Raw genomic sequence first — 17,226 nt, 5'->3', positions numbered from 1 at the left:
CATAAGTGTTTCGTCGATATCCTCGATCTTCAATGCTTCCATCTGTCGATGCTGTGGTGATTCACTACAAATATCTGTAAGATCAAGGATGGCGTAGGCAGCGTCGTGTTCGGATTTCGAAACGATCGAACAACTTGAGATTGACGTCTGCATTGGCCTGCCTCAGAAAGCAAGAGTGAATTTCGTGAATAACCGATAGCTATTAGAACACGACTTGGAGTGATATGAAGTGGACGACCTCAAGTCCTGTATCGCACAAAATGTACGTGTGATTTGCAGAGACTGGAGTCTCTTGCGACATCAGGCCGGGAGTCCATTGTTTTGTGGCAAATTCAGTTGAGCATGGATTAGACGTGGAGCATTGACGAGAAGGCGCGTTAGGTAGGTTACTATGACCAGCTGAGATGATTCGAATATAGCGTGATCTATTGCTTGTCTAGTGACTAGTAGTCTCTGTTCTCCTCACCTCCGAGTCAGCTACAGGCCTTTGCAAACCCAAATAAAGAATATGTCGACGCCCGCCTTTATCCTGCAGTTGTAAAGCTCCTGGATGCATTCATCCAAAGTCTTGCCCGGATGCGCAACTTCACTGTCGGATGGGAGCCAACTTGAAAGTACCGAGGGATACCGTGACAACGCGGTGTGACATGCGCTCCAAGTGGTATCACATGACCTGACGACAATTTTCTCTGCAGTCCGATTGACCGACATTCACAACAATGTTATCCAACAAGCCAAGCTAGATCTGATACGTCCAGAAATTCAAAGATCACAAGTCCCGCGATTTTGACTCTACTATAAATATGCCAAACCCTATTCTGCCAAAAAGTAGTCCGACCCCAGGATGACAACGTGATTCAACTTCTAGGCGTCATTATATTGGCCATCAGCCTCCATCAGCACTAAAAAGACTTTGCTCCAAAATTCCTACTAACCTGGCCAGAGATGTCCTTGGAACGATCCCAAATATTCTCATTCTTGCACAGGCACCAGTGCGTTGGCGTGATACTCACAAAGAGATCCTCAAGTTTGTACAATCAGTGGTCAAAAACAAATCCGATCTCCTGGCGATAGTCAAGAAATGCAAAACTATTGAGAATGTATTGAAAGGATACTAGCGAAGACGATCTGCAAGGATCTTTGGAAAATGTGAGTGCGAGCCACATTGATTTCACTGTCGCTGGAAACTGATGACACTGTAGATCAGTAAACCGCATCAATAGTGAAGTAGTCTCAAAGAAGGAGCACCTTCCCCTGCCCAGCAACGTTCAATATCGTAGAGAGCTCTCCATGTGCATGTCACAAGCACAATACTTGTGGCATCTTGGCCATCTCAACTTTACTCTTTCTCAAGTCAAAAACGTCATTCAGGCGTTCCATGTTGCTAAGCAACTTTATCTCACTGCCGGCAACCACGAGATGACAGTACGTGCAGACATATACGCATGCCAAGGCTGCTGCATTCGATCCCAACCTCAAGGACCTCCATAACTCCGCTTCATAGCAACATATCAGCGAAACAACAAAATCCAGTATCTGGTTCTTCTTGCATAAGGCCAATATGTACACGTCCATGACATCTGCGGCCAAATGATATGTGAACTTCGTGAACGAAAGCGTCTGGGGTTTGCGGTCCAACTACCACTGGGGGGCCAAATACTACTATGGGCAGATATTGTGCAGGCCAAGACGCACTTAAAAAACCTTCCCTTGCAATGCCCAAGTATTGGGGATCTTGACACCTTATCTTCGATCTATGTGTACTGACAAAGACTACCCTTTGTAGAATATGGGACAGCCCTAGGTACGACTGCTACTTCTTGTTGAGCTCCTCGGCCCTTCTATGGAGTTCTTCACGACTCTGCGAACAACTATGAGCAAGGGGTGTGATGTTCAAAATGTATCTTAACGAACCAATGGGGCTTCGAGGCCATTGACGATGTCCTTGCTAGGCACATGCGGGTCTCGAGCGTGGTAGGCGTGAAACTCAGGCTTACTTGTCAAACCCGCGTCACGGCCAACCAAGTCTGATGGATCATTAGATTTCTGGATCAAATGATGAGCAAAATTATATCTAGAAAGCGAAAACGGCTGCGTACAGCAGGGTGAGGAAGGATGTTGAATTGTTGCTCCTGCTGTCCCTGTTGGCGACTGGGTGACGTTGTGGTATCTTTCGTTTGTTGGGACATTTGTTAGAGGTACTATAGTTATGGTTGTAGTTGTAAAGAAAGAGCACAATGCCCAGCTTGATAGCTTGACTCCCCTATATACGCACCTGCGGAGCTAATCATACGGATGACATCATTCCACACGTCACGATTCAAAAGATGAGAAATCCTGGTTGACATTATGTAGCAATTGAACGTTGAACATGCAACTATTTCTGCAGACCGAGTCACTTGGGTAGAGTAAGTAGAATGCTAAGTTTATTGTACAGGACGCATTCCACATCATTTCGATAACATCATCTTTCGAAAGGTTAGGTCTCTGAAATTGAAACACTATGAACGAAATGCTAACCTTCACAAATTCTGAACCGATGCGAAACAATATGCCTTGTGAGTACAAACAAGTACGATGCGAAAAGGAGACGAACCATCGTAATTGATCTGGCCATCGCCATCGACGTCTGCTTCACGAATCATTTCATCGACCTCAGCGTCAGTCAATTTCTCGCCTAGTAATGGCATCAATTTATGATCGGACATCTGAAGCATCACCACTGACCCAGGTTCGTCATGACATGTCTCAGCTCGGCAGCGTTGATATAGCCGTTCCCGTCCTTATCGAATACTTTAAATGCCTCTTTAATCTCTTCCTCGCTGTCGGTATCACGCATTTTGCGCGCCATCATTGTAAGGAACTCTGGGAAGTCGATGGTACCATTCCCATCAGCGTCAACCTCGTTGATCATATCCTGTAGCTCAGCTTCGGTAGGATTTTGACCTAGCGAGCGCATCACAGTGCCGAGCTCTTTGGTAGTGATCGTGCCATCGCCATCTATATCGCTTCAGATCAGGTGAAGTAATAACCGACATCACGTTGGTCGTACCTTTGTCAAACAAAGAGAAAGCTTCCTTGAATTCTGTGGCGGGTAAATGAGCGCTGGGATCATCAGTGACAACACCAGCCAGATTTTCTCACCAGATATTTGTTCTAGAAAATCGCACAAGAGTAACGAAGCATATCAGCACCAATAACGTCTTTGGCCTCCCACCAAGGAAGCATTCACACCTTCAGACTGTGGGCCGTTACCGAATCGATATTAATCAATACCCATCGGAAACCCACACGTGACAGTGCGACTCACCAATTGATCCGCCATGTTCTAGAAAGCTACGAGAGAAAACTTTGTTGACTATAAAAGAATGCGATTTGACAAAGAGGATGACGGGGGTTGGTGATTGTCGTTGAGCAGAGCAAAGCATGGCCTTGCATTTGGCCAAGATCATGTCTTCACCGGCAATCGCCAGTGCCAAATCAGGCTAACTATCCCCAGAGCCCACTGCCCAGACTCCAGCGTTGACATTTACTTTCGCACGCAATACTGACCCAAAAGATCGAACGATGTCGATGAGGCCATGCACGTGCACGGCCGCATGCCTAAGAGGCTGGTCAACAGCCATACAGATATGTATTAGAGGTCAGGAACTCAAGGCTTCAAGACTCCTTTCTAGTGATTTGCCGATCTTCCTTTACCTACAGTGCTTCCCATGGCCTCGCTTGCATAAAGGTTAATCCTAATTATGAATGATGTGTAGAAACGTGATTGAAAATAAGTAGCGATATTTAGTCCCAGTCATCATCATCGTCCTCTTCATCACTATCACCAAGCCTCTTGTTCCTTTCTAGCAAAGCAGCAGCTAGTGCGGCGGTCAGATTCCCGCCTGCGCCACCACCACCAGATTCTTCAGCAGCAGGTGCGGGGGGAGGAGAGGGCGTTGACTGAGGACCGCCCGTCTTCCGTAAACTTGCCACACTCTGTCCACGAATGGATGCAAGTAGGTCCGAGCGACCAGGCTGTGGGGAAGCGGGTAACGCCAATGCGTTTCCTTCCCCATTTGCCAGAAGTGGTGGTGGTGGTGGTGGCGGCGGCGGCGGCGGTGCCGCTCCTGCAGGCGGAGGAGGGGGTGGAGGAGGAGGAGCATGTCCGGATGAAGGTGGCGGTGGGGGCGGAGGTGGTGGAGGCGGAGGCGGAGGAGGAGGAGAATCCTCATATAAGGGTGGAGGGGATGGCGAATTATTGACTGGTGGTCGTGGAGGAGGAGCACTGACTGGTGGTCGTGGAGGAGGAGTACTGATTGGTGGTCGTGGGGGAGGAGCACTAACTGATGGTCGCACAGGAGGCGGAGGCGGGAGAGCAGCACTCGCAGGACGAACTGGCGGTGGGGGTGGTCCTGAAGATCTTACTGGTTGAGGCGCAGGTGCAGGAGGGGCCCGTTGTGGTGGTTGTGGCGGCGGTGGTGGAGCAGCCCAAGTGGGACGCGATGACGAAGGCGCTGCAGCAGGGGGTAGAGGCGGCGCAGCGGAAACTGGACGTATTGGAGGTGGAGGAGCATGAGGAGCAGGTGCAGAATCGCCATTGACTGATGTTGCAACACTATTTTGCTGAGTGTGCCCCCTATTTCTAGGCGCAGGTAAGGGCGGCGGCGGCGGCGGCTTCTTCTTGATAGCAGGCTGGGGTGTATTCTGTGCATCACGGATAAAGTCTTTTATGAAATCCATATCCTGGTTGATGACCTCGCGACTAACGCCTGAACCCTCCAGTTCTTTCAGAATGGTGATCCATGAGGGGTCGACGTTACTGGAGTTATAACCCTTCTCATGATCGAAGCCCATGTGTGCAACATGCACAAAGGAACCAGCGGTTGGACCTGAAATCATAGACTTATTTATTCTACCACCCTTGGAAGACTTCTTCTCTGAGGAGGAAGATTGAACTGAAGTAGAGGTCAAATGTGGTCAACTAGAGCTTCTAAACCACCGTACCTTTATTTGCTTTACGGTTGGTTACTTTCTTGTAGAACGTTTTTGCATCTTTCTCGTCAGCAAAGACAAAGCCAACCATGCATTTCTTGGGTAGAAGTGAGTAATTTTCTTCGAACCGCAAATGCACACTTACATCGCCCGCGAACGAATGGAAGAACGCCCTGTCCTGGTAATACTCGAACGCCTCATATAGTTCGTGTTCCCATATGACACCTCTGGTCCCCGTTAAATCAACCAGTCTCAACATGAAGGCATCTTTGGAGTTATCTCGCAGGAAAACGAGTGCACCTTGTAAGCCACCATACGACCACTTGTTTGGCTGCGGATGTGCAAAGTAGATACGAGCAGCGGTAGCGGTGAGTATCTTTTGCGTGGAATCGTCTAAAGTGGATTTTACTTTAGACTTTTCGTCTGCTGAGAGTGCTGATTGAGAGGGCATCTCAGGCAGATCAAAGTAAATGTAGAAATTAGAAATTGGCCTAAGACCTGGCCGTCACAATACAAACCGTGTTTGGTGCAACGTGGGAATCTAGCGGCCTCCAGTGACGGCTGCCTTGGCAAGGCTGCGGCAGGCTGTACGCAGTGCGCACGACACAGCTGCTTTGCTGTACTCAATCACTCGCCGTCTCATGGTCAACCTCAGGCTTGTGGCCAGACATTGTCCTTGTATGATCAATTACTTGCTTCACACATAAAGTTTCACAAATCGAGAATCTGGACTTCATGTTCAAACTGGCGGCAGCGGGTAGCGGGCAGCGGCCGTGCGCACGACCACCTTCATTGGTCTGTCTATGGAAGATTAATCTACGCTAGTGAATGCTGCTGCGCTCAGATAGCCGTATGTAAACGTCCCGTCATCTTGATGCGCGCAGGCCTCATTGTGGTTACTGAGCGTGTCCCCTAAACGTTGGGCGGCCTGTGTTCCGGCTGTCAGACCATTCAGCCATTCAGACCTCGGGTTTAATTGGTGAGTCTGATTTCTGACATAATCGCTCTTCCCTCTCCATTGAGGCTTGTCAATATACGGCGAACATGTCAAAAAGAGCAGTGAAGCATATATCTTGTAAGAACAGAAATTTGCGTACTCGGTGGATTTGGCTGTGCACGCGGTTTACACTATCCTTTTTTCACAGATTCAGATCTCCTGGTTGATTTTGTTGCTAATCGTAGACTTTATACCCTCGTCCGCAAAACTAGGGAATGAGTTTCCCAGTCCAGAAATTGACACCCCGCCCCAAAGATTCTAGCAGTCCGTCAAAGATTTACTAGAAGCATTTCCTTCAAGTCAGGAGCCAAGTACGAGCCGACTCAGTGATTTGCATGGCAGTCACACGATATCGGACTGATGTAAAGACAGAAGATCTGTCAACGGGCATTACACTCAATGGCGGCGATCACCAGACCCGCACATTGGCCAGTTCATCCATTTTCTTTGCGACTTCTTCTTCCATATCGAGCATATCCTCGTTTCTATCAAATCCTGATCTTCCCTCCGCATCTTCTACAAATGGTGTGTTCATGTTATGTTTCTGACCAGTGGAATATGTTGATGCGTCTGTCACGCTGCGGTTATATGGATATTTTTTACACTGGATACCCTGAAGCAGTCCATGTCACTGCCGATAATTAAACTTGCATTGTAAGCCAGTCTGCAGTAATCAGATTGGAAAAATCACCCGAACGCAGGACGCAGATCGCGTACAGAGGGAAGGTTGAGTTATACGATGTTGCGTTCATGAGGGTAATCTAAAGTTAGTTTGACTCGGAAATACTGAACGTACACATTGTTTCAGCCTGAACATTCGAACCTTGGTCTTTGGGTCTGTATTCTGTATCTACTCAAGGTGCCATTCGGATAGCGTGGAATTACTGACCACCAACTGAGACCACAACGTGTACTCAGCTTGATGGTTGTGTCGCGCCGCATAGGTCCGACCTATGCCTCTCATCCATATGAGACTTTTCATGATGTTGCATGAGATCTCCGTTCTTCTTAGGAAGCGTTCCTTAACAATGCTTACGGTTATGGTGGTCTTGAGACCACTTGGCATGTATGGTTATGCCGATCATGATGTCTTCTGTTATCTCGTGCTGGGTGGACCATGTCTAGTCTTAGCAAAGTCGATCATAAACCCTGAGGCCTTATTTGGCAATCTGGAAAATCATATTCAAAATTCCTATTTCCAGTGTTCACCCGTTCACCCTTGATAGAAGGAAGATGGTCGTTCATGCAATTGAGGAACATTCCGGTGCCGCCGAATGGAGTTCTGTGACTTGTCGTCGGCATTCGGAGGGACCGTGAACACCACCATGACAATCACACAAGATGGTTATGTGCTCAGGCTTGAGCTGGTTCATCGTAAACACTCAGCGGTTCAATGAATTCGGATTATTCACACTGGTTCTGGCACACGGAAGGCAAGTGGTCCTGTATCTTACAAGGCTGGTAATACTAATAAATCTCTAATTTCAAACACCACTCGCGTTATCTGGACGGTCAGGGTCACCTTATTATAGAGGGGCTTCAGGAGCTTTTGTGTTCATCCAGATTCTGTAAAGTTGTCTGGAATCACCGACGCGAATATATCAGCGTCGCACACCTTCTACCAGCGCACCAATGCGAACGGCAACAATGACTCAAACAAGCTACAGCGCTGACGCGTCCAAGCATGTCAGTATTCCGTCATATTCTTGGCATTCCCATCATCATCGGACCTTGGTGTTAGTGTGATGATTATCATTTCAGGGCAAGGTACTACCCCGACGCGATACAGGTCCTAAGTAAGTCCTGGGGCAGATATAGCGCAGGGTTTTCTTCTGCTCCACTGATACACAGCCCTCTCAGGCCAATATTTATCTATGAACTGAGGCTCTCGTGATACTGCTAAGACATCGTAACGTTCTTTGAGATAATTTAGCTGTGTCTAATTACATTGCGACTCGGAAATGTGCCACATCTCCACTGTCGCATTGTCCAAAACTCATCAAACTATACGCCAAAAATCCGCAGCAAGAGGCTGCCATCGAATAGAGGGCTATGCTAAAACGATGGTGTCGACGCTCGAGGCGCGCAATCGGCCAAACTAATTTGGTGAACTCTGTCACAATCACAAGCTGATCGCATGCAATTCTGCAGATCTACTGTGCACACTACGAGCGCCACGTTTGTGTCTAAAGTTCAGATGGCTGTGGTGTGGTGTAAGATAAATATCGAGGAAAACATTTTGAGAGTCAAAGGCATCACAATGGAAGGATCGATCGGCAGCGACGCGGAGTGTGTGGGAATCTACCCTCTTACCGCATACATTGCATCATGATGGCGACTTCCCGTAATATGGCGGCTAGGCAGGAACGTTCAACTAATTGCGACTAGCCTGGCCTGGAGGTCACCATCCTTCTACAATTAACTGCTTGCTTTATTCACGGAATCTTGCGAGTCAATCTAGAGTCTAGGGCCGTCTTTGGACCAAAATACACGCTTAGGCCGACCTAGAATGTTGTGAAAGTGATGGACATGTTGCATGATGCATGTCACTACGCTCAGATGGCACATGAATGTATGTAATTTTCCCGGTATCTTGGCGCACGAGGTCTCGTTTAGTTGCTAACTTGAAGTGTGTACTTTGGGTTCCGACTTGGGAAAACTGTCAGACACGATGCACGTTCAGCTCTTCAATCCTGTGACATAGTAGGCCAAGGAAGACTAGTATCTCATGGTTCATTTTCATTGGTGAGTTTGTTGTCTGACAAGATTGTTCCGAGCCGGCCTCTGCTATTCATCGTCCCACCATCCACATCGACCTACGACGTGGACTTGTCAATATTCGGCACGAAAAAAAGTCAAATCGAATCTCATGATTGCGCTACTAAAGTCGTAAGCGTCCGTAATATCCGCAAGTTAAGTCTTCATTTCAATGGTTTTGCATACTTGAAGCACAGCAAGCTTCTGCAAGAACAGAAGTTTTAGTGGGTAAAAGATTTGCCCGTGTATATTGACATCTTGCACTATTCCTTTTTGTTTTTCACAGGTTTTAATCTCCTGCTCGATTTCGTTCCCGATCGCAGACTCCGAAAAGCAGGAGACAAGCGTTCTGGTAGCGTCGAACTAATCATTCCATTCCTCCGTTCCGATGACACACGCACGCCACGTACATAGTCACTTTTGAAAACAAGGAATGGCCCGAATCTAACCCAATCCTCAGCTTATTGTTTGGTGGAGCTTTGTGGCGTCGACGGACCTGTTCTAGCTTCACAAAGGTTAGTGTTCTTGGCGAACAGTCACCCGAATGTCACCTTTACAGACTCTGAACCGATCACCAGAAAAGGTTGTCTCGATCAGATTACGGACCCTACATTAGTGCCGGGATCATGACCGCAAGTGTGTTCCTGTCTCGACCTACTCGCCATCGGCATCGGTTTTGCGAATACCCTAAGCGTTTTCCGCTAAACTAGCAGTCTAAAGGAAGAGCGGAACCATATCATGCGCAGGTTTCCGAGTCGTTTATTTATATGTCGCTTAATCCAGTCCAGCTACCCCTCGAAGTATCACTGCGTTGCTATAATGACCGCCATAGGGACTTCACATGATTTCACAGAACGACCGACGTCATGAACTCCTCGAATTCTCTCAATTATAGATTACATGATTCGCTCCTCGGAGTATGGCACCCCATCAACATATCCACAATTGAGTTAGCACGCTGCATCATGGTTCTAGAATGTTCCCATTGCTAAATTAGACACTTCGCCCATGCACTTTGAATGAAGCCCCACGACCACCCGACATGCTGGTCATGGGCTCAGATGAAGTCATATGAGTTTACAGCATCTAGCCCCTGATGAGACATGGGACACGGTTCTCCGCGGAACTAAATAAACGTTTGCAGCTGGGAGCCACCGGGACACTCAACATGACGTGTGATCCTGCATTCATATCTGACCCTGCACGGTCAGATAATGTGATTATCATGTATTTCGCTTCGAACGTAATCGCGATCAGGTATAACGTTCTCTGAGTGAGCATATTGGAGACTACGCTGACGGGGCATGGAATTAAAAGGCTCGATATACATGAAGATGAGAAGGACAAGATGTGATAACGGGACAATGAAATTTGCTAACCCTGTAGTATCACCCTTCTATCTACTTCTTAACGGATATGATTACGGCCGTGGAAATTATAGACAAGAACTTGAGAAGGCTCGTTAAAGTCATTGCCACCCCGGTCTTGGCGGCGCGTATGGTACAGGTCAGGTGGTCTGGTCGTCAAAATCGTTCTCGAATGTTGTACAATGAATCGCCGGACGTGTGTCGTGGGAGCTCGCGTGTGAATCGTTATCATAATCTGTTGGTGTTCTTGCGCTCGGACAGAATGGATCGAGCAGCAGTTAGACAGGCGGCACCTGCCAGTACAACGACCTTAAATGGATAATGGAATTTCAGCGGCTTGATCAAGGGACTTCCGACAATGGAAGCTTACAGAAGCAAATACAAGTGGTCGGTACCAGATGTAAGAGCCGTTGACTTGCACCAGTGCACCGGCGATGGGATTACCTGTGAGGAGTGCAAAGGCAATGACGAAGGAAGTTATGCCTATGCGAGTGCTATGTATCATGGATCTGTCAGGACTAAGGTCTCATAAAAGCGGCACTAATACTTGCCCAATTTCATTGAGGTCTCTCGAAAATGATGCAGCAGCGGGAGTGATGAGGGATATGACTGCGGAGGCAAAGTCAATTGACTTCCAAGAACATGGTAATGAATGTGACGCACAACCACCAGAGAAGAAACCGTACAAGATACCAAAGGCAATGGTACCACCAAGGTTTGTGGCTGCGAACATGAGAAACAGTAGCCCTCCGGATATGACAGTGCATGGGATCATCACTGCACACATCGGTTGTGAGCTCATCGCAGCGTGGCCCCAATAGATGATTCTACATACCGTTAAATGGCCCAATGACGTCGCCCAAAAAGTTCGGAATCGTCCTTCCGAATAGTGAAGAAGCGTTCATAATTGGGATCTAAACGTGGCTTAGTAGTTTATTCAGTTTCATTGCTTAACGCTTTACCGCGTAAAACCCAATGTTCTTCGAAAGTCCGTGTTTCTCTGAAAAGACTTGGAGGTAGAAGACTAATAATGCAGTGAGCCATGCAGTAAAAAAAATACTTCCTACGACTTACATGGAACAAACAGGCCCCAGAATGTCAAGGTGGCACTAATTGAAGATGTCAGCTCTTGACTTGATAAAGTTTCAACAATACAGACCCAATGACACACAACCAGTATCCGAGGTCGGACAGTATTGCTTTGACATCAACTGGTTTTGCACCCGGACGCTCCCTCCGACTCGGTAAACGAGTTTTCATGAGCAAATTTGCGGCTCCAAGGAGCCCCAGATCGATGAAAGCAGCTGCCCTATGGTAACCAGTTAACGTCATTTTCATTTACATGTTGCATTGCACACCTCACACCCCACCCAAACCCAGCACTGCCGTTGAACAAATTATTAAGCATGATGGAGTAGATAACGGCACCGAGCGACGAGCCTGTAAGGAGGTCGGCGCAATGCGAATGAAATAGGTTAAGGACTTGCCAGCCAAGACTACACCCATCGCGGCAGCACGTCGCCGGCGGAAGTAATGAGATGTGACAGATATTGCGGGAAGGAAAAGAAGACCCATTCCGATGCCCATTCCGATACCTTGCGCCAAAAATATTTGATAGTATTGATGTGGTTTAGCGAGCGATAGCATGAATATGCTAAAGTTTGGTCGATATGGAGGTCTCGAGGATGGTGCATGAGAACTTACGAGAACAGGTAAATGAGCGACCCCGCTCCTATGCAGTGGTGGAAGTACCTGTTCAGAGGGAGTGCTTAGATATCAGATGAGGACAGAAAAACGAATAATCTAACCCTTCATCAAACAGCTTTCCGGCGGGTAAACCTCCGGCAAATAGTAAGAAGGTCTGCAGGGAGCCAATCCAGCTAATATCACTCGCGGCATATTGTGAAAGGTAGTGCGACTGAAGACGGTAAGTGGTGAACTGCGTGGAGACTGGGAGAAATGCTTACAGAGTAGTATGCCTGGTATACGCCAAATGACTGCACTGTGCCGAAAGTGCAAAAAAGGATCATGGACCTGATTGAACACGGTGTGAGAAGATGGTCCTACAGTGTCATATGGACTAAGCTTGGCACATACCCACCAAGTACTGTTAGCCATGCTTGCAGCCCACCTTCGGGGAACGAAGGTAGAAGTGGGGGCTTTTCGACATGAGCAGTAAGTTCAGCATCAGCACTAGAATTCTCGCTCTTTGTGAGCACCAGGGACTTGCTCAAAGCAACGTTCAAAGACAATCCGCCATCTGGAACTGGAGACATGGTTGGGAGGGGATGAAACTGAACTGCTAAGGGTGAGTGAGTTCTTTAGGATGTTGATTCACATCGTAAAAGAGCTTCTCTTCGGTCATACTTGAGTTGACACGATGCCCATGGCCAGATCTGATTAAGTGTATATAGATTGTCAAGACGGAATTCTTGAAATCTTGAGATTCACAACGATCAACGCGACACGGTGCCCCGATATATTACGTAATAGCACGTTCCCTGAAGTTTGTCGCCGCCATGGGAGTATAAGGAGAATGGGCGCTTAGTAAGATGAGATCGAGACCAACTTTTCTATAAATTTATCTGGATTTCATTATTATTTTAATCTTTTCGTCGAGTCCTCGAGAACTTGCGGTAAATATATCCCAGGTAAGCAACTTCCGGAGGCCGGACTGCGCCATCAACGCATGATTCTTCTGGGCCGCCATCGCGCCGCATCTCGCAAATCATCTCAAATTGCGTCGCATGCGGCGGCTACTTGCGGTTGTGGCTGAGGCCCAGGTCACAAAGTATAAATTTTAGATATGCCATCATCGAGAAAACCCTTCAAAAAAATTTCACCGGGCAGTGGGAGAACACCAGATCTTGAAGTTTAGCAGAGTTCCGAGTCCAGCTTGGTTCAGGGCATCCCGACTTTCTGACCAACTAGACTGTGTGGTGCGTGAGAATTAGCGCTTAACCAAAACAAGATGTTTGTCGTCATGTGACGCTCAGCCGCAAGCAGGAGAGCCGAAAAAACATAGTCCCGATCTGTGACCGAAATGCTCGAGCTACCTTCCGTGCATCTTCAGTTCGCTGGGAAGACGCCGAATAAGTGGTGTGTGACCGAAGGCTAGTTTGGTAAATGCCGATTTCAGACTAGCACATAACCTCGAGAAGATGATATGTTTGAAGTGATACATTAGTCTCAGGTAGTGTTGATGCGACATATGGCGTTAACGCCTCTTCTGTGACAGTTTTACCGGGAAAAATAAGCGAGATGAAGAGAACATCTGATTAGATAATACTTTCCAAACGGATATGTTTTTATCACCCGTGTGGTTTTTGACACCAGGACCATTTGCTGTCAGTCACTTCACGGTAACCTTTATCCGCAAGCGTTGGTAAAATCAATGTCCACCCAGCAAATGCCTCAGATTCGCAAGCTCACTCAAAATGTTCTAGTGTTGTACTTCCTGTCCCTCAGTTACGCAAGGTTGTTCCCAGAGAATCATAATCATGATTCCATTTCATCCTTGTGTGGGTACTAGCATCGGATATCTCTCTCACTCCAACTTCATCAACATCTTGTTCACCTTACTCTTTTCATTAGCGGCTGAACTTGGCAGCTACACAATTATGTCCTCGAAAACTGTAACGACTCATGCCACATATTTCCAAACATCGGCCAAATTGCTTCCTATCGGAAGAATCTGCACTCATGGCCTAAATCCGTGTGTATCTTGGTTCCTGACACTTAAGCTCTCTTTCTGACCTCATGTCATATACAAAGATGTTAATTTCCTACGATGTTATCCCCAGATTCTCAATCCGGTAGTTCGGCTGTGATGATATTGATATCATTTGACAGAATGGTTTACTTGGGTCCACGTTTTTCAGAGCGCAGAGATCATGTTTCGAATTGGTTAGTACTCACCCAACCTGACCTGATGATATGATCGACAAACTCTATAAAAAGCCGGCAAGATAGTCGGAATAAGTCATTGCGCCCTCCCCGTCAGCTTCGTCGAACATGGCAGATCATCTCCCTCACCATCCCCTCTTCACTACTCGGGTCGAGTTTCTTCCCACTGATGACCGTGTGTCCCTGTCCTACCAGCGGGCAAGACTTCTCATGCACACCTACAGTACGTTGACCCCTTGCTCCTCAAACACATGACACAGAAGCATCTCCCTTGAATCTAGATCTGTCGGCTTTTGATGTTCAAGTGTGTTCTCCAAAGTATTGGGCCATGATGACAGACCCTATCATGTCATTGGATACTGCCATGTTTACTATACTGGCGGCTCATGTCGGTCTCACCATCGGAACACTTTCCCGGCATCTTCACAAACGGCCAGACCTCCGCCCTCTGGTCAACCGTCTGTTGCGTTTCGACACCGTTGGTATCTATCTCCTCACAGAGAGGGGTCACGGTCTAGATGCATTCAACATCGAGACAACAGCTACGAAGACCCCTGATGGCTTCATTATTAATACACCTCGCGAAGAGGCATGCAAGTACGTACCTATTATCAAGGATGAGCAAACATCTGATGAATTGTATATAGATTCATGCCTGCTTCCACCCCATCCTTTGGTATTTCGAAGGTCGCTTTGGTTATGGCCAGGCTTATAGTCGACGGCGAAGACCGTGGCCCTCGATTCTTCATTGTGCCCGTCTGCAACGAGCACGAAATGTTCGAAGGTGTCGAGTCGATCAGACTCGGTGCTCGTCCTGGAACTTGCCCTCTCGATTTCTCTATAACGCGTTTCAATCACGTCCATGTTCCATTCAGTGCACTTGTGTCATCAAACATCTATGACCATTCCCTGCCAGCCTCGCCTCTAGAGAAGTGGTGGGATGAGGTATGGCGCATCCCTCTCGGAACCCTAGCTGTTACAGCACCCTGGATATCTTCCATAAAGGCAGCTGCGTTCATTGCCGGTCGCTATTCTATGCATCGGTCCCTCGTGGGGAAAGGGGCTAATCCCATACCCATAATCACATTCAGGACTCAACAATGGCCTATTGCCCACGCAACGGCTGTTGGCCTCGTTATGAGCAATTGGTTTCCAATGGTAGCGAAGAATAGCGCTGACAAATCGCTGGACCATCGTGTCAGACATGGTATCGCGGTCATCGTCAAAACCACTGTTTGTCGACACTTCCAGCGCTGCGTGCCAGAGGTTGCTGAAAGATGCGGTGCACAAGGCACCTTTGAGCACAATTATATGGCTCGTATTGAGGTTCGTACGCATTTTCATCCAACGATGCTCGATTGACATATCGTATTCATTCAGAATGACGGCAAAGGTGTGATCATCGCCGAGGGCGATATTCTCACTTTATGCATCCGCCTATTCTCCGAGCTCCTCCTTCAGCGGTACAAGATACCTCTTCCAGACCCAAGCGAGTCACTTCTTGCTCGGCACGCAACCTCTCTATTGGAAGAGAATATCAGCCTTCTTAACAGCTTGCGCGGCGGACACCGTAGCGAGTCCTTCAACTCTCTCATTCTTCCTCAGGCGGAGCTTGCGGTTGAAGCCATGGGTCACGCGCTTGCTTATTCCGCCGGTTTGAAATCTGGTCTTCCGAAGCCAATTCTTGATGTGTATGAATGTGCCGTCATCCGCCGCGATCCAGCATGGTATTCGGAGAATGCTGGCTTAACCCGAATTCTGCAACGCATTCGTGAAGATGAGGCCATTACAGCAACCCTTCCCCATCTCGATACTCACCTCAACAATCTGGCCATTGAGGAGTATGTCTCTGCGCCTATCGTATCTGATGAGGCGTGGAAGGAGTACCACGATGAAATGCCCGTTTTCTCTGGTCACGCTATTCCCATTTATGATCAGGTACCCGTACAGGCCATGCTATAGGCTGTTCAACTAGTATCGTGAGTGTTAATCATGGTCGCTCTAAACTCCGCAGTTAACATCGTTTCCTTCTCTTACAGTCGAGATCGTTCTTTTACTGACGTTCTCAGAGAACCCTCGAGGCTTCTGGAAGTTGTCCGTACGCTATTTTTGCAAGTCCCGGAGATTCATCTCAGCGCGCGTACTCCCTCGGATATCGGTGATGGCCATACATAGTGTAATATCAACTAGCTACTACTGAGATTTTTTTTATTTTTTTTTGTATGTTCGTTGTAATTGATGTACCACGAGCTTCTGCGGACCGTATGTACTTAATGACTTGCACGTTTTCCTGTCCTTGTATTTCTTTCATATATATGTACGTTGCTATGAATTGGCAATTGAAATTTTATTCCGAGAAAGGATTATCTTCCAATGAATGTGCAAGCCAAACCCTGCATCGCACATTCATTCCGCCAAACCCCACGTAGATAAGACATTTCGCATTGTGTGAGCCCCAATATCTCGCCATATTTACTTGCGTATGGATGATCTTTAGAGCTGGGTTCTTATTGGAGCACCGGAGGGCCCCTCCAATCGAAACGCAAGCTCGAAGATCCCTTACGGCCAGAAGATCCAATAGGCACGAGTGAATTAGTCAAACGTATATCCTCGAAAGAACCACCAAGGGAAAGTACATATGCTATGCTATCTATTTATGTAAGATCTGACCCAGTCTTGTTCCAAAGATGTCGTTCACAAGGTTATGCTGTCACGCACGCTTAATATTTCTCGCGGCACACTCAGATTACCGTCGCACACATGACCGCCGGGGTATGATTACATTGTGGGTAATAAGGTTGTGTTATAGCGTATACTTGCATCCAGGCGTTTGTGAGAACGTGCCTGACCTGACCAGAATGTGGGGCGCAATGGAGCTAGATTCGGGTTCGCTGACACAGAAACTTTTGAGATGGTTTTGGCTCAACTCTATTGCCCAGCGTGTTGCGGCTTGATGATTGAGCTGATAGGTTGGCTGGTACTCATTCCCGTCTATAGTCCCGACTTCTGTTTTCCTATCGTACGAGAAAAATCGAAGATGAAGGTGTTAGAAGAACAAAACTAAATTGCGTCGAATCACTTGAAGTATGGGCAACTCTGAGGTTCGATCGTCCTGCTCGGGTCCGATGGTCGATGATTTTTGAGGCCCAAGCTGGCGGGCGCGGCGAGGTCGGACATAATGGCAGGTAGTCATTCATTAATTATATGTGACGTGCGGTCTAA

The 17,226-nt window shown here is 47.5% G+C and overlaps 5 protein-coding genes across 5 annotated transcripts; 1 reads left to right on the top strand and 4 right to left on the bottom strand.

Annotated features, from left to right (window-relative positions):
* Positions 1 to 1,813: 1,813 nt before the first annotated feature.
* F5147DRAFT_576278 (uncharacterized protein) lies at positions 1,814 to 2,189 on the bottom strand (the record flags this gene model as incomplete). The annotated part of the gene is made up of 3 exons (XM_041431309.1): positions 1,814 to 1,861; positions 1,915 to 2,046; positions 2,100 to 2,189. 3 exons carry the CDS (start codon positions 2,187 to 2,189, stop codon positions 1,814 to 1,816), a joined length of 270 nt encoding a protein of 89 aa, XP_041293221.1.
* Positions 2,190 to 2,324: 135 nt separating this feature from the next.
* F5147DRAFT_693589 (calmodulin) lies at positions 2,325 to 3,417 on the bottom strand. The gene is made up of 8 exons (XM_041437256.1): positions 3,311 to 3,417; positions 3,235 to 3,241; positions 3,145 to 3,156; positions 3,053 to 3,085; positions 2,728 to 3,000; positions 2,597 to 2,677; positions 2,521 to 2,531; positions 2,325 to 2,468 (listed from the first exon to the last, which is right to left on the bottom strand). Exons 1-8 carry the CDS (start codon positions 3,323 to 3,325, stop codon positions 2,451 to 2,453), a joined length of 450 nt encoding a protein of 149 aa, XP_041293220.1. The 5' UTR covers positions 3,326 to 3,417; the 3' UTR covers positions 2,325 to 2,450.
* Positions 3,418 to 5,499, bottom strand: F5147DRAFT_693587 (uncharacterized protein). Its single transcript, XM_041437255.1, has 3 exons — positions 5,123 to 5,499; positions 4,990 to 5,074; positions 3,418 to 4,940 (listed from the first exon to the last, which is right to left on the bottom strand). Exons 1-3 carry the CDS (start codon positions 5,426 to 5,428, stop codon positions 3,790 to 3,792), a joined length of 1,542 nt encoding a protein of 513 aa, XP_041293219.1. The 5' UTR covers positions 5,429 to 5,499; the 3' UTR covers positions 3,418 to 3,789.
* Positions 5,500 to 9,957: 4,458 nt separating this feature from the next.
* Positions 9,958 to 12,505, bottom strand: F5147DRAFT_160642 (MFS general substrate transporter). Its single transcript, XM_041428341.1, has 14 exons — positions 12,196 to 12,505; positions 12,066 to 12,132; positions 11,907 to 12,016; positions 11,803 to 11,850; positions 11,586 to 11,752; positions 11,457 to 11,538; positions 11,258 to 11,407; positions 11,173 to 11,207; positions 11,061 to 11,122; positions 10,934 to 11,012; positions 10,762 to 10,875; positions 10,650 to 10,707; positions 10,469 to 10,592; positions 9,958 to 10,407 (listed from the first exon to the last, which is right to left on the bottom strand). The coding sequence occupies exons 1-14, from the start codon at positions 12,372 to 12,374 to the stop codon at positions 10,327 to 10,329; spliced, it is 1,356 nt and encodes a 451-aa protein (XP_041293218.1). The 5' UTR covers positions 12,375 to 12,505; the 3' UTR covers positions 9,958 to 10,326.
* A 1,709-nt stretch (positions 12,506 to 14,214) lies between these two features.
* F5147DRAFT_745637 (acyl-CoA oxidase) lies at positions 14,215 to 15,966 on the top strand (the record flags this gene model as incomplete). Its single annotated transcript, XM_041439766.1, has 4 exons — positions 14,215 to 14,227; positions 14,286 to 14,601; positions 14,652 to 15,330; positions 15,385 to 15,966. 4 exons carry the CDS (start codon positions 14,215 to 14,217, stop codon positions 15,964 to 15,966), a joined length of 1,590 nt encoding a protein of 529 aa, XP_041293217.1.
* Between the last annotated feature and the right edge of the window lie 1,260 nt (positions 15,967 to 17,226).

This window comes from Suillus discolor (genome assembly GCF_016758755.1).
Source record: "Suillus discolor strain FC423 chromosome Unknown F5147scaffold_25, whole genome shotgun sequence".
Lineage (NCBI taxonomy): Eukaryota > Fungi > Basidiomycota > Agaricomycetes > Boletales > Suillaceae > Suillus > Suillus discolor.
Note: the sequence above shows the minus strand (reverse complement) of the source record. Positions and strands in the feature narration are given on the sequence as shown.

Bases quoted from the DNA above. Each gene is read 5' to 3' on its own strand.
- F5147DRAFT_160642 (XM_041428341.1), bottom strand. From the start codon at position 12,374: ATGTCTCCAGTTCCAGATGGCGGATTGTCTTTGAACGTTGCTTTGAGC. The intron at 12,017-12,065 runs GTAAGCATTTCT...TACCGTCTTCAG, and splicing joins TATACCAGGCATACTACTCT to TCGCACTACCTTTCACAATA. The intron at 11,753-11,802 runs GTAAGTTCTCAT...ACCAAACTTTAG, and splicing joins TCGCTCATTTACCTGTTCTC to CATATTCATGCTATCGCTCG.
- F5147DRAFT_693589 (XM_041437256.1), bottom strand. The intron at 3,001-3,052 runs GTACGACCAACG...GAAGCGATATAG, and splicing joins TTTCTCTTTGTTTGACAAAG to ATGGCGATGGCACGATCACT. The intron at 2,678-2,727 runs GTCAGTGGTGAT...TGCCATTACTAG, and splicing joins ACATGTCATGACGAACCTGG to GCGAGAAATTGACTGACGCT.
- F5147DRAFT_693587 (XM_041437255.1), bottom strand. From the start codon at position 5,428: ATGCCCTCTCAATCAGCACTCTCAGCAGACGAAAAGTCTAAAGTAAAA. The intron at 5,075-5,122 runs GTAAGTGTGCAT...CTTCTACCCAAG, and splicing joins TCCATTCGTTCGCGGGCGAT to AAATGCATGGTTGGCTTTGT. The intron at 4,941-4,989 runs GTACGGTGGTTT...CCTCTACTTCAG, and splicing joins CAACCGTAAAGCAAATAAAG to TTCAATCTTCCTCCTCAGAG.